This window comes from Sinocyclocheilus anshuiensis, unplaced genomic scaffold (genome assembly GCF_001515605.1).
Source record: "Sinocyclocheilus anshuiensis isolate Anshui unplaced genomic scaffold, SAMN03320099.WGS_v1.1 scaffold459, whole genome shotgun sequence".
In the NCBI taxonomy this organism is placed as follows: domain Eukaryota; kingdom Metazoa; phylum Chordata; class Actinopteri; order Cypriniformes; family Cyprinidae; genus Sinocyclocheilus; species Sinocyclocheilus anshuiensis.
This window is the reverse complement of record NW_015548216.1, coordinates 196,252-209,973: the sequence shown is the minus strand read 5'-3', so window position 1 is coordinate 209,973 and position 13,722 is coordinate 196,252. Positions and strand designations below refer to the sequence as shown.

Sequence of the window (13,722 nt, the reverse complement as noted above, 5' to 3'; positions counted from 1 at the left end):
ATGTGTGTTTTCTCAGGTGATCTATATGGTTCATCAGCGTGGGTTCACCCAGCATGGGTGTGATGTAGGGCACGGGGCCCAATCCCGGCCCTGGACCCCTGCTGCAGCGTGGCCGGACGCTCGGGGCAGACAGAGGAAGGCCTCTGACCACAAACACGCCAGAGGAAAAACACCCACTGATCAGAAAATCAAAGGCCTTTCACTGATGCCTCCTGTGCTGATTTCTAAAATAAGTTCGGTTATAATTACAGCTTCTATTTCAGCCATAAAGCAGCTCTACAGACAATATGGTGTCATTATTCAGTTCAAATTATTCAGCAAGCTCAGCTGTTCATAGCTAATTCCATACAATGAATATTAATTTTTTAATAATAATTAATTTTCAATGAATATTAAAGCCCCAGATATGTCATTCAGTTCTCTTTACTGTCACTGTAGTTCAGTGGCGTACCCAACAATCACTGCAGTTTTAAACCTAACTCTCCTATTAAAGTTTATACTTCGGAAAACAAGCGAGTAACAAAGAAACACTGAGGTTTTACTTTATTTAAGTCAACAGAGGAGGTGAATTCTGTCTGATTACACACACGAGACACTAGCAGATAAACGAGACAAATGAATTGTGCTTATCCTGTTTCTGTTATTTGCCTTGGAATAACACTGGAGTGAGATCGAACTGCTGATCGTTATTTTCAGGATGTGAGTTACTGTGAGAACTTGGCATTTCCTCTGGATATGTGTGACCTTTGACCTCAGTAGCATTGCCGTTCAGTGGATTCGTTTATTTACATTAAAGTCTGGTGCCGTCCTCTGTTGGTGTGTTTCCCAAGTCATTCGATGTTTATTTACTGATAACGGTTTGTTCCTGTAGTAAATAACCTAGAAGTTTTAATCTGTTCTATTATTTAAAGAATTGTGGGTAAAAATAGTGAACTTAATGAGAAATGAGCAGATGTTGTCCTCCGTGACACAAAGTTCTTTAAGATTTAAACTGTAGAGGTTCATATCTTATAACAATACAGCAAAGTACTTGAAAAAAAAAATGCTGATTCCATACCTATTAGATGATAACAATAGTTATTAGAGAACTATTTTCACATTCACAGGTAAAATAATGTGATGATGCTGTGATGAGGTGCCTGTATCTATTTCCTCTGGTAGAGTCTTTAACACGGATGAAGTGTTAAGTTAACCTGAACGCTGCAGGATTAACGGGTTTATGGTAATCAGTGGAGAGAGCTGACAGGCACATTATCAGACAGATAATCTCTCAACCTGCTGCACTCAAGGTGAACATCGCAAAATAACGAACACAAACACACGAAACACACTAAAGAAGACACACGGGGAACACTGATGTTTCACTGTAAGTTTGTCTGTGGCAGAGCGAATGCAAACTCTTACTCTGATCAGCACACACTTGAGACTGAGAGCTCAAACGAGGGCTGCATGAACCGTCTCTCAGTCCTCTGGTTGATATTGACTTCATGAGGAAGCCTGTGGTTTTTCTGTCTCAGATTCTCAATTGATTTGCTCAGGCGAGTGACCTGGTGACTGTCATCTGTGTAATCCCAAATCCTGCTGTGCCACTCTGAAATTCTCTCGTGGTCCGCCATCGTTGGGAATACTCAACAAAATTATCAGCGTTCCAGGTTTATCCCAAACATACTCTCATGCTTTTGTGTGTGAGAGAATGAGCTCATGCTTTCGCTGGCACACCTGTGACTATGATGATGAGGATGATGATGATGAGGATGTCAGTGTGGCGCTCAGGTGTGTGAAGGCAGCAGAAGGTGAGTACTGACGGATACCAACTGCTCGATTTGTTATTATTATTTCATTTTATTTAGATATATTTACACTTCATCATCGGATGAAAATAAAAGGGAAGATAAGGCTGCAGAGACTGTGCTGCTTGTGTTCATGACATACTGAGAGATTTTTACTTCTAAAATTTCAGCAGAACATAAATCTGGTACTGCTTGTTGTCTTTCTTTTTTAAAACTTGGGACATTGTTCATTTTAGTAAAAGTGTTTATTCGGCTTTTTCTATTTTGAGTTGTCCAGTTAAAATAACAAGTTTATTATAACTGCTTTCTGATACTGAAAAATATGGAAGAGAATCTAAATCTCAGTTGCTGTGAACTGCATCTGCACAGTTTCTAAAATGTGAAATGTGGATTTTTCTGCAGTACTGTGTAACGGACAGGTGGCCTGACCAATCAGCCGTGATGTCTGCTCGAGTGAGGCCTCTGGCCCCGCCCACATTTCTTCTGGAGGGGGTGGAGCAGGTTGCGATGGCCGCAGAGGACATTATGTGAGCAATGCATTATGGGTGACGGATAAATGGATTATTATCTCGGATAGAAATCAGTGGTTGGTGAATGATCGATAAGTTATCGGTTATTGATTTGACTTTTTTTTCTGAAGAGAAGAGAAGCACCCAGAAGCTGGACCTTACTTCAACACCAACAACAGCAATAACAATGAAGAGTGAGTTCATACACACACACAACACACACTTATGCTTCAGGTGCTTTGACCGCTTTATCATTATGTGTCTTATATTCACAGAGAGGAAAAGAAGAAGAAAAAGAAAGAAAAAAAGGAGAAGAAAGAGTAAGATGAGATGATTTTTCAAACATTCGCTTCATTCATTCATTCATTGATGGTTTACTCTACATATTTGTGTTGTTCCAGGAAAAAAGAGAAGAAGGAAAAAAAGGAGAAGGAAAAGAAAAAAGAAGCAGAAGAGAAAGAGAAAGAGAAAGAGAAAGAGAAAGAGAAGAAAGAACCGTAGGTTCATCTTTGTTTAGACTGTCAGACTCCATCATCTTTGTCTCTTTGTTTTTGATATTGTATATTTGTTAAAGGTGAAGCATGTAATTTTTATGCCAATAGAGAATCATTATCTGTTCGTTGGGAGATGGGATGCGTGTTGGAACTGTTACTGTTCTGCATTTAGTCTCTATAACTCTATACTCTTGTGTTCCAGACCAAAGGAGATTGAGGTTGTGGATCCGGCAGGAAACATGTATTACAACTGGCTTTTCATGATCACGTGTCCTGTGATGTACAACTGGGTTCTCATCATAGCGAGGTGCCTGTCACGTCACAAAACAACACTCTGCTCTCTGATAGTTTAGTCCGTGGATCTCAGCTCGACTCTCTCTTTATCTGTCTCTCAGAGCTTGCTTTGAGGAGCTGCAGTCGGACTTTCTGATGAACTGGTTCATCCTGGATTTCTTATCAGATCTGGTGTACCTGCTGGACATGGTGTTCAGGACCAGGACAGGTGAGTTCCAGCTCCATCAGGAGAAACGTCCGAGCGTGTTGAAATCATATCGTCAACTTGAGTGCACAGACACTACTTGAACTGAACTGAGCTGGACGATGACATCACTGAATCAATGACAAAATACAGAATTCTAGCATGAAACTCTAGACGACGCAGTCCGATAGGTCTAACTTAATCTGACCTAATGACATCATTATCACATGGCACAGCTGATGTATCGGTAGCCAATGAGCTCGCTGCTCAACATTCAAATATATGACTAGTGCTTGCTGTAGCAGTAGCAGTGCACTTCAGAAACCCTCCACCTTCCCCAGCTCCACCTGTATAGATCTGCTACGAGGTGATTCATGTATGCTATATGGGGGTTATTTTATGTATGTTATATGTGCAGCAGCAGTATTTCTTACATGCTCACAGCAGCATGTTGTGGATGTATTGGCAGCAGCAGCAGTGTAGCAGATCTATTCCACCAAGACCAAATACATTAACATTGTCATGTGTATATTACCATGCAAATCCCTCTGAGAGTTGTCATGACAGAATTTACTTTAACTGAAAATTGAGTGTTTACTGTTTTGTATTACTTCACACTATTTTTCCTATTTAATACTGTAAAGCTGCTTTTTAACACAATCTGTATTGTTAAAAGCACTCTATAAATAAAGGTGACGACTTGAAATCTCGGTGTGTTTGTGTTCGTCTGCAGGATATCTGGAGCAGGGGCTGTTGGTGAAGGATGAGAAGAAACTTCGCGATCGCTACACGCAGAGCGTCCAGTTCAAGCTGGACCTGGCCTCTATGGTTCCGACCGACATCTTCTACTTCTACTTCGGTCTGAACTACCCTGAGATTCGCATGAACAAGCTACTGAGGGTCAACCGCTTGTTCGAGTTTTTCCAGCGCACCGAAACACGGACTAACTTTCCCAACCTGTTCCGAATCTCCAACCTCGTCATGTACATCGTGATCATCATCCACTGGAACGCCTGCATGTATTACTCCTTCTCCAAGGCCATTGGCTTCGGGTCGGACGCTTTCGTGTATCCGGACATCTCGAACCCGGAGTTTGGCCGGTTGGAGAGAAAGTACGCATACAGCATGTACTGGTCCATGCTCACGCTCACCACCATCGGCGAAACGCCGCCCCCTGTCAAAAATTCAGAGTACTTCTTTGTGGTGACGGACTTCTTGGTCGGCGTGTTGATTTTTGCCACCATCGTCGGTAATGTCGGCTCCATGATCACCAACGCCAACGCGGCGCGAGCGGATTTCCAGGCTCGCATTGACGCTATCAAACAGTACATGAGCTTCCGAAAGGTCACCAAAGACCTGGAGAAACGGGTCATCAAGTGGTTCGATTTCTTGTGGACCAACAAGAAAGCGGTGGACGAGAGGGAAGTGCTGAAGTACCTGCCGGACAAGCTGCGGGTGGAGATCGCTATAAATGTCCACCTGGACACTCTGAAGAAGGTGCGCATCTTCGCGGACTGCGAGGCCGGGCTGCTGGTGGAGCTGGTGCTGAAGCTTCAGCCGCAGGTCTACAGTCCCGGAGACTACATCTGCAAGAAGGGTGACATCAGCCGCGAGATGTACATCATTAAGGAAGGAAAACTGGCCGTGGTGGCCGATGACGGAGTCACGCAGTTCGTGGTGCTGAGCGACGGCAGCTACTTCGGAGAGATCAGCATCCTCAACATCAAGGGCAGTAGGGCAGGCAACCGAAGAACCGCCAACATCCGCAGCATCGGCTATTCTGACCTCTTCTGCCTGTCCAAAGACGATCTGATGGAGGCACTGACCGAATATCCGGACGCCAAGGCCATGCTGGAGGAGAAGGGACGACAAATCCTTATGAAGGTATGCGGTTCAGTAAACGGCCTCGAGAGAGTAATGCATCGATCCAGTGTTAATTTCACTGGCGACAACGAGACAATAATGAACTAAAACTATTTTTGAATGACAAAAACTATGACGTAAAGCTATTGACATTTTCGTCAACAAATAAAAATGAGACGAAAATGTTAGGGAGGGATGATTTGGGAAGAGATTCATTCAGAACGAATCTGCTGCGTGGTTCGGAGGTTAGATGCGTACATATGAACCGGCGGGACATAAGCTAACATACACTTGCTGCTGAACGGAGAATTACACACAAAATGATGTTGAATTGTCCGTTTTGACGAGTATTCACGTAAACACAGTTGATTACGTCTTAAGTGAACGTAAACAGCAGGGAGAACGTGTATCAGTACATTGCATCCATTGCAGCGGTGCATTCGGTTTTAAAGAGACAGCAGCCTAATTTAGTTGCTATTATCCAAATCATTGATGTTAATCAAGCAACAACAGAAAGACAGAAAATCATGCACTGCTCTTGACTGAAAAACTTTAGTAGCCCTAAAGATTAATCTAAATTTATTTATATAAATAGATATGTCTCCTTGAAAGAATGAAGAATATGGTAAACAAGTTGCTATAAAGAATGCATAATTAGCCTATATAACCATTGGTATTTCATTAAAAAGAAGACCATGTTCTTGTTCTTTATGAGAAGTGGTTTTATTTAATTTGAACATAAAGGCATGTTGTGTGTCACCGCAGTTAAATCGTTGTCTATCATGATAAAACCTTAATATCAAACCTATATAATGAGTTTGGAAATTTTAGAGAAATGCTTAATAAATGCACTGTAACTAAACCCATTAGATTTTAGCCCACTATATTTACTGTAGATTTAGTCGACTAAAACCTTATGATATTTAGTCGACTAAAACTAGACTAAAACTAAAAACAATTCAGATGACTAAAATATGACTAAAACTAAATGGTATTTTAGTCAAAAGATTATGACTAAAACTAAATCAAAATTTGCTGTCAAAATTAACACTGCATCGAACCCTATGTAGAGTCAACCGGTACCACGCGGCATGACGGTCAATAAGAGTGGGAACAAAAAATAAATTCTTCATGATCGCCAACCGATCTTTATCACTGTCCAAGTAGATCCCGAAAATAACACTAAAATAAGTACAAAAATGCATTACATTTCTCCTTTCTTTGTACTGTATTTTCCTGTTATTTTCGGTAACTACTGAGACAGTGATAAAGAAAAATACATCACGCACAGGAACTTAACAGAGGCCAGAGATGCTGAAGGCGAGCACAAAGAAGAGAAAATACTGTAGCAGTATCACTCAAGGGAACTGTCTTGAGAAAAGTTTCGATGGCAATGGCGTTTACTTCTCTTATCTCTGTATAAAGCGCAGCTCTGCTTTGTTTACAGCGGTAACCAAGGAAACGCTATATCGCGGCTGGTTCATAAGTGCCACCTGCTGGCAGAGAGTGTATTTGTGTCTCATTCAGACCTGCTGTTTTTGTTTCATGCAGATATGTTTTATGTATAAATAAATAAATAAATAAAACCTAAAGTCAGACCATTCTGTTTTTGCTTTAAATCCTGAAATTATACAATCTATTTAAAAAAAAACAACTGCTCATGCAACATGTGTGTAGCATCTTTGTTTGTATCGTGATTAAAATGCAGTGGTTACCTCTAATTTCAAATGGCTACAGATATTTTTTATTTAAGGCCAGTCTGTTTGTTATAAAACAAATAGCCAATAAATAAATTTGCTTTAAAAAAATAAGTATCAGAATCAGCCAATTTGCTAGTTAAAAAAAGAAAAAAAAGAAAATCTGATTCTGAATCGGCTATGATTGGTGCATCACTAATTAAAATACTAAATAAAAGGCCTCAAATTGGAAGTACAATCTGGGCACTCTTTTTCTATCAATTCTTCAATAGGTAGATCTTGTCTTTCATAAAGGCCGAGGTCAGGGATCTTGGGCCTAAAAAGGTTGGTGATCATTGCGTTAAAGGAACATGCAAACGTTATGGGAATGTTATTTTTAAATATTCTCCGGACGTTTTGTAGTACAGCACAGTCGTATGCGTAGCCTTTCAAAGTATACTCCATTTGATATCGTGCGTGAACGCACGCGGTTGGCACATGTGCTGTAGAAAGATTCTTCTTAGTCCAGTGTCTGCGGTGTTTTCCTCCAGAAGTTATAAGCGATAAAAATGTCTTTGTACACTTCATTCAATAAAAGTTGCTGGTATCTCATTGTTGTTGCAGTTTCCGCTATTTTGTTGTTGTTGTTGTTCCGTGCTCTGTAGTGTTGTGGAGCAACTGATTAGTGCAAAACCAAGTCAATGTGCATGTGCGACGTACAAAGACACAGTCACAAAATTCAGGTTCTGCTTGTACACACATACCATTCTGATGATGATAAATTTTGCATAAAAACCGAAGTATACTTTGGGCTTTAGATGAACGTCCAACTAAAATGTTTCAGAAATTGTAAAAAGATTTTTGTGCTAATGTTTTGAGAAGATTAGTAAAGAGCAGATAACTCTGAACAAATGTTCATTAACGTTACTGGAAGAGCGTTTACGTATAATTTTGAGAAAACCATATCGTTAGCCGAAGTTCTGAGAATGTTCCTTGTTAGCAGAGTTAGTTTTCAACCGCAGCTGCGCATTGCAATGCCACTTATGTGTGCGCTAAAGACAGCCATATTCTGCATGCTGTCAGTTCCTCAAAAAAGTATATGAACTATTAAACCTTTTCTAGTAGTATAAGATCAAAGAGCAGTCGTGGACTTCATCGCACTGGATATGTGTTGTGACAAACCTGGGCTTCTGCCTGATGTTGCAGCGCTGTCAGTGTGCGCTGATATTTCAGAGATTTCCCTTCCAAATGCTCTACTCAGGCATCATGCATGCTGTCTGGAATGCATTTATGTGTCGCTGGAGCACAAAAGCAGTCTTAAGTCGCTGGGGTATATTTGTAGCAATAGCCAACAATACATTGTATGGGTCAAAATTATCCATTTTTCTTTTATGCCAAAAATCATTAGGATATTAAGTAAAGATCATGTTCCATGAAGATATTTTGTAAATTTCCTGCTGTAAATATATCAAAACTTCATTTTTGATTAGTAATATGCATTGCTAAGAACTTCATTTGAACAACTTTAAAGGCGATTTTCTCAATATTTTGATTTTTTTGCACCCTCAGATTCCAGATTTTCAAATAGTTGTATCTCAGCCAAATATTGTCCTATCCTAACAATTTCAAATTTCAAAAAGTTGACCATTATGACTGGTTTTGTGGTCCAGGGTCACATAAACACTAAGCAGAAGCAATAAAAGTGTGGATTCACTCTTTTAATGTTTTATAATTTTTATCCATAGGACAATCTTCTGGATTTAGAGCTGGCCAAGCAGGGTCCCGATCCCAAAGACATGGAGGAAAAGGTGGTGAAGATCGGCAGCGTGCTGGATGACCTTCAGACGTGCTTCGCCCGCCTCTTAACCAAACATGAAGCCACAGAAGGCAAACTGAAGAAGCGCGTGACTAAATTAGAAAAGAAGATGACAGACGGAGCGGCGCTCTCTGAGATGCTGGACCCGGAGAGGAAAGAAGAGAAGGAATAGGACGAAAGCTGCAGTTAATCAAAGACCCAGAAGAAAAGCTGCAGACAAACCTGATTAAACAAATTAGTTTTAGAACTTTGAACAGAAGCCTTGTATATTTTGTGGTCCGCCTGTGGTTTGGACTGGATTTGTGGGGATGGATAAAACCGTAGATACACATCAGATTTATCCTGGGCTGTCAGTCTACCACAGCAGTGTGTGAATGAAGAAGAAATCTGAGAAATCTTTGTTTGGTTCTTCCGTCTACCTGCGACTGGTAGCACGCAAATGTAAACCACTGAACAGATGATTGATGTTCACAGCATGTATCTGTGGTTAGTACTGATCATTATTTTTATTCTGTCATGTCTATCATGAGAGAATATAAAGATAAAATTAATCCTTTTTGTTAGCAAAAGTCTGTATGATCTAGTTTCAGTCAAACCTCTTCTAATCAACATTTATACTTAGAGAGTATAACTAATAATGATGCTGCTCTAGCAATATCAGTTAAAAGTTTAATCAGAGAACTAAATGGGCTGTAAAAAATTTTTAAATACATCTTCAATAAAGAATTTCTGACCAGACCCTTTCATATGGCGTTTGTGTTTTGACGCTCTTATTCTATGTACACTAGCAGTCAAAAGTTTTTGAACAGTAAGATTTGTCATGTTTTTAAAGAAGTCTCTTCTGCTCACCAAGCCTGCATTTATTTGATCCAAAGTACAGCAAAAACAGTACAACTTTGAAATATTTTTTCTATTTAAAACAGCTGTTTTCTATTTGAATATCTGTTAAACTGTAATTATTTCTGTGATCAAAGCTGGATTTTCAGCATCATTACTCCAGTCACACGATCTTTCAGAAATCATTCTATTATTCTGATTTGCTGCTCAAAAACATTTATTATTATTATTATTGAAAACAGCTGAGTAGAATTTTTTCAAGTTTCTTTGATGAATAGAAAGTTCAGAAGAGCAGCATTTATCTGAAATAGAAATCTACAGTAACATAAATGTCTTTATCATCACTTTTGATAAATTTAAAGCATTCTTGCTAAATAAATGTAATGATTTCTTTAACCTAAAAATGCTTCTGTATGCTTTTTATATTTATATAATTACTTAAGTACGTTTAAGATTTAAAAAATACTTTTCGCACTTAAGTACAATAAATATCACATACTTTAAGACTTTTACTCAAGTAATGTTCTAAACGGTGACTTCAACTTCTACCAAAGTCATTTTCTGGTAAGATATCTGTACTTTTACTTAAGTATGGCTTTCAGGTACTTTATACACCACTGATAATAGTAATAATCAGAAATGTTTCTCGAGCAGCAAATCAGCATATTAGAATGATTTCTGAAGATCATGTGACACTGAAGACTGGAGTAATGATGCTGAAAATACAGCTGCGCATCACAGAAATAAATTACAGTTTAACAGATATTCACATAGAAAACAGTTATTTAAAATCGTAAACATATTTCACAATATTACTGTTTTTTCTGTATTTTGGATCAAATAAATGTAGGCTTGGTGAGCAGAAGATAATTCTTTAAAAAACATTAAAAATCTTACTGTACAAAAAGTTTTGACTGGTAGTGTACGTTTATTTTTCCTTTACTAATGATGGACTGGTAATATGACAGGCGGACGTGTCATTGAATGACGCTTTCTGAATGCTGACGGGAGTTGTAGTTTTTACGAGAGGATTCCGCCTCACCGCGCTCTGTTAACGACTACATCTCCCATCATGCTCTTCGGCGCTACCGTCTTCCTCATGCGTCCTGATTCCAGGGCTGATCGTTAGAGTAAGACTCTTTATTTATATCAAATCATTTTTCTTAACATTTCTTGCATATTACCTCATGATTATAAACTGATTAATTCAATTACTAATTAAAAGTTTAGCAATTGGAACGGTCGCTTTTATTGAAAGCTGACGTGTTCTGTAACGCTTTCACCGTGTTTTAGTTTTTGTCAATGACTTTACCATGTTTTACCGTGTTTCATTAGAGATCTTACGTTGTTTTGTCACTGATTTTACTCTCATTCACCATGTTTCACCTTTTTGCTGCGTTTCATTAGTGATTTGACAGTTTCATGTTGCAGTTCTACTCATTTTAGTGGTTTAATGGTGTTTGTTTGGGGTTTTTACACTGTTTTACCATATTGGGTGGGTGATTCACCATGTTTCTTCAGTGGTTTCCCAGTGTTCTGGACCCTGGTCTTCTCTGTTGTTTTCTCAGTCATGGATGCGGCGTGGAGGCAGCGGGGTCGGGGACGGGGTCACCGTCCTCCTGGAGATGTGGGGTCAGAGGTCAGAGGAGGAGGTTCGTCTCAGTCCAGGTTTGAGGAGATCAGGAGGTGTGACCAGGCGGCTGCCCGGAGACTGGCCACAGAGCCACGCAGCTCTTCCTCTGAGGATGAGGATGATGTTAGTGAAGAAGGAGGGAAGCAGGGGAAGATTCTCCAGTCAGCTCTGTCTCCGTACACCATTCACTCAGGTCCTGGCCTCACACTCCTGTCACAACCCTCTACAGTGCCAGTAAACCTTCACTCTGATGTGTACTAGTAGCCACTGGCTAATACATTCTCAGATTTTACTCAACAGTGGAGGCACAGTAGAAGTTTAGCACAGATATATTTTCACTCACCGAACATTCTGACTGAGTGCTTCAAAATAACGGCGTTCCTTTAGAATTCTTCAGCTTTTAAGAACTGCCGGTTTCTCCTGTAGTGGGTGGAGCTAATGCGCAAACGACAATCTCATTGGCTGGCGCTCACCTATTATCGTCCCTGTTTTGATTTCAGCGAATCAGTTTGAGCGAACGCACACAACCTGATTAATATTCATGAATCCAGCAGCTCATTAATCCTTACTGCGTTTTATATTGTGCTTAGTAGTAGAATTCGTAGTATTGTTATCTTATCCGTATTATTATTATTAGTTTTTTCTCCCTTTTTTTTTTACAGAAATACTGAATGACCAACAATATCTTAAGCACCACCACCAGTTCTAAATTCAGTTAAAATGACTAATATGCATTCATACGTGGTTATTCTAATTACTGAAGTTCTATCATCATATAATTATAACGCTTGACTGACGTTAAGTGTACATTCAGATATTTAAAAAGCTGTGCCATTTTACAAACACATATATATATTTATATATCAAATATTTAGTGAGAGAGGAGGAGAAATATGTCTCTGTGTGTGTGTTCAGGTGACACTGACATCCGTCTGCTGGAGAAGACGCGTCATTATTTACATGAAGTGTGTCAGTCTGGAGGAGTCACGTGTCTGATCTGCATCGCGTCTGTCAGGAGAACACAGGCCGTGAGACTCACAGACACACACACACGCTCATAAACACACACACACTCATAAACACACACACACTCGCGCTCAGCTTGTCTGCTCTCTCCGTGTCTCAGGTGTGGAGCTGTGTGGCCTGTTATTGTATTTTCCACATCACCTGCATTCAGAAATGGGCCAAAGACTCTATCTTCCTGGTGTCCTCAGTGACCGACGAGGATTTTGGCAAAAAAGATCACCCGTGGCCGTGGTGAGTATCTGACCAATCACAGCGTTCCCAGCGCTGGAGCGTCACGTCACAGCTCTCTGTCTGCATCAGTCCCAAGTGCAGGTATGAGTACAGTCCTCACCAGACTCCCACCAGATACTACTGTTACTGCGGGAAGGAGGCGGAGCCTGTGCCAGATCCCTGGCTCCTCCCACATTCCTGTGGCCAGGTGTGTGAGCGCGAGTTCAGACCATCATGTGGACATCGCTGCCTGCTGCTGTGTCATCCAGGTACACACACACAGACAGAGAAACACACACACACAGACAGACAAAGAGAAACACACACACAGACAGAGAGAAGCGCACACACACACAGAGTGACACTAAAAGAAAACTTGAGTTATATTTCATTCATGAATCATTTTCATGTAAAACCAAATGTGGTCTGTCTGTGTGTGTGTGTGTTTCTCTCTCTCTCTGTGTGTGTGTGTGTGTGTGTGTGTGTGTGTGTGTGCGTGCGTGCGTGTGTGTTTCTCTGTCTGTGTGTGTGTTTCTCTCTGTCTGTGTGTGCGTGTGTGTGTGTGTTTCAGGTCCGTGCCCCCCCTGTCCTAAGATGGTGAGTGTTTCCTGTCTGTGTGAGAAGTCGTCTCGTGTTCCGCGCCGCTGCAGCGCTAAAGCATGGAGCTGCGCACAGATCTGCAGACGGATGCTTCTGTGCCGAATACACACCTGTGCAAACAGCTGTCACGCAGGTATCACACACCTCACACTGACGGATGAGTGTATTCAGGCAGAAGTGCTGTGGTGAGTCGAGTCACTCACTCTCTCTCATGGTCAGGTGACTGTGCTCCGTGTCCGAGGGCCAGTCTGCAGACGTGTGCGTGCGGCTGGCAGCGAGCGGAGCGACCGTGTGCCAGTCCAGAGTGGCACTGTGACCAGGTGTGAGAGTGTGTGTATGTAACGGCTGTCTGATGTGTGTGTGTGTGTTTAACGGCTGTGTGTGTGTTTCTGCAGGTGTGTGGTCGTCCGCTGTCCTGTAGGAATCACACATGTGAGCGTGTGTGTCACGCAGGTGTGTGTGGAGAATGTCCTCGTGCTGGAAATCGCTCCTGTTCTTGTGGCAAGACAAGTACGTTCACACACAAAGACACACACACACACACACACACACACACACACACCTAGGTTCCTAACTGATGACGAAGAATTGACAGAGCAGCCATCGAGTGTTAGACAGTGTTCTAGGTTATTACATGCGGAGGTTTTTGGTCCAATAATCAGAATTTAACAGTAAGAAATTAGTCTTCATCCAGTTTTTTATATCGACTATGCATTCTGTTAGTTTTTCAAATTGGTATGTTTCGCCGGGCTGCGAAGAAATATAGAGCTGAGTATCATCAGCATAACAG

The 13,722-nt window shown here is 40.9% G+C and overlaps 2 protein-coding genes across 3 annotated transcripts in view; both read left to right on the top strand.

The window, feature by feature from the left end:
* The first annotated feature begins 1,545 nt into the window (after positions 1–1,545).
* Positions 1,546–9,364, top strand: LOC107653899 (cyclic nucleotide-gated channel rod photoreceptor subunit alpha-like). 2 transcript variants are annotated; one of them, XM_016440766.1, is made up of 8 exons: positions 1,546–1,793; positions 2,210–2,317; positions 2,431–2,493; positions 2,575–2,796; positions 2,996–3,100; positions 3,189–3,295; positions 4,005–5,155; positions 8,556–9,364. In XM_016440766.1, the coding sequence occupies exons 4-8, from the start codon at positions 2,630–2,632 to the stop codon at positions 8,796–8,798; spliced, it is 1,773 nt and encodes a 590-aa protein (XP_016296252.1). In that variant the 5' UTR covers positions 1,546–1,793; positions 2,210–2,317; positions 2,431–2,493; positions 2,575–2,629; the 3' UTR covers positions 8,799–9,364. The 2 variants fall into 2 exon arrangements, with proteins under 2 accessions (XP_016296252.1, XP_016296251.1); XM_016440765.1 differs by having other exon boundaries at positions 2,193–2,317.
* A 1,154-nt stretch (positions 9,365–10,518) lies between these two features.
* The window catches only part of LOC107653896 (NF-X1-type zinc finger protein NFXL1), a 20,533-nt gene continuing 17,329 nt past the window's right edge, over positions 10,519–13,722 (top strand). Inside the window, 8 exon segments of the mRNA XM_016440762.1 lie at positions 10,519–10,593; positions 11,032–11,289; positions 12,012–12,124; positions 12,223–12,353; positions 12,423–12,601; positions 12,904–13,065; positions 13,152–13,252; positions 13,328–13,442. Of these exon segments, the coding sequence (XP_016296248.1) occupies positions 11,034–11,289; positions 12,012–12,124; positions 12,223–12,353; positions 12,423–12,601; positions 12,904–13,065; positions 13,152–13,252; positions 13,328–13,442 (1,057 nt within the window). The 5' untranslated portion in view covers positions 10,519–10,593; positions 11,032–11,033.

Excerpts from the sequence above, each read along its gene's own strand:
- LOC107653899 (XM_016440766.1), top strand. The coding sequence starts at position 2,630 with ATGATTTTTCAAACATTCGCTTCATTCATTCATTCATTGATGGTTTAC. Across the intron at positions 3,101-3,188 it reads TGGGTTCTCATCATAGCGAG|AGCTTGCTTTGAGGAGCTGC; the intron begins GTGCCTGTCACG and ends TCTGTCTCTCAG. Across the intron at positions 3,296-4,004 it reads GGTGTTCAGGACCAGGACAG|GATATCTGGAGCAGGGGCTG; the intron begins GTGAGTTCCAGC and ends GTTCGTCTGCAG.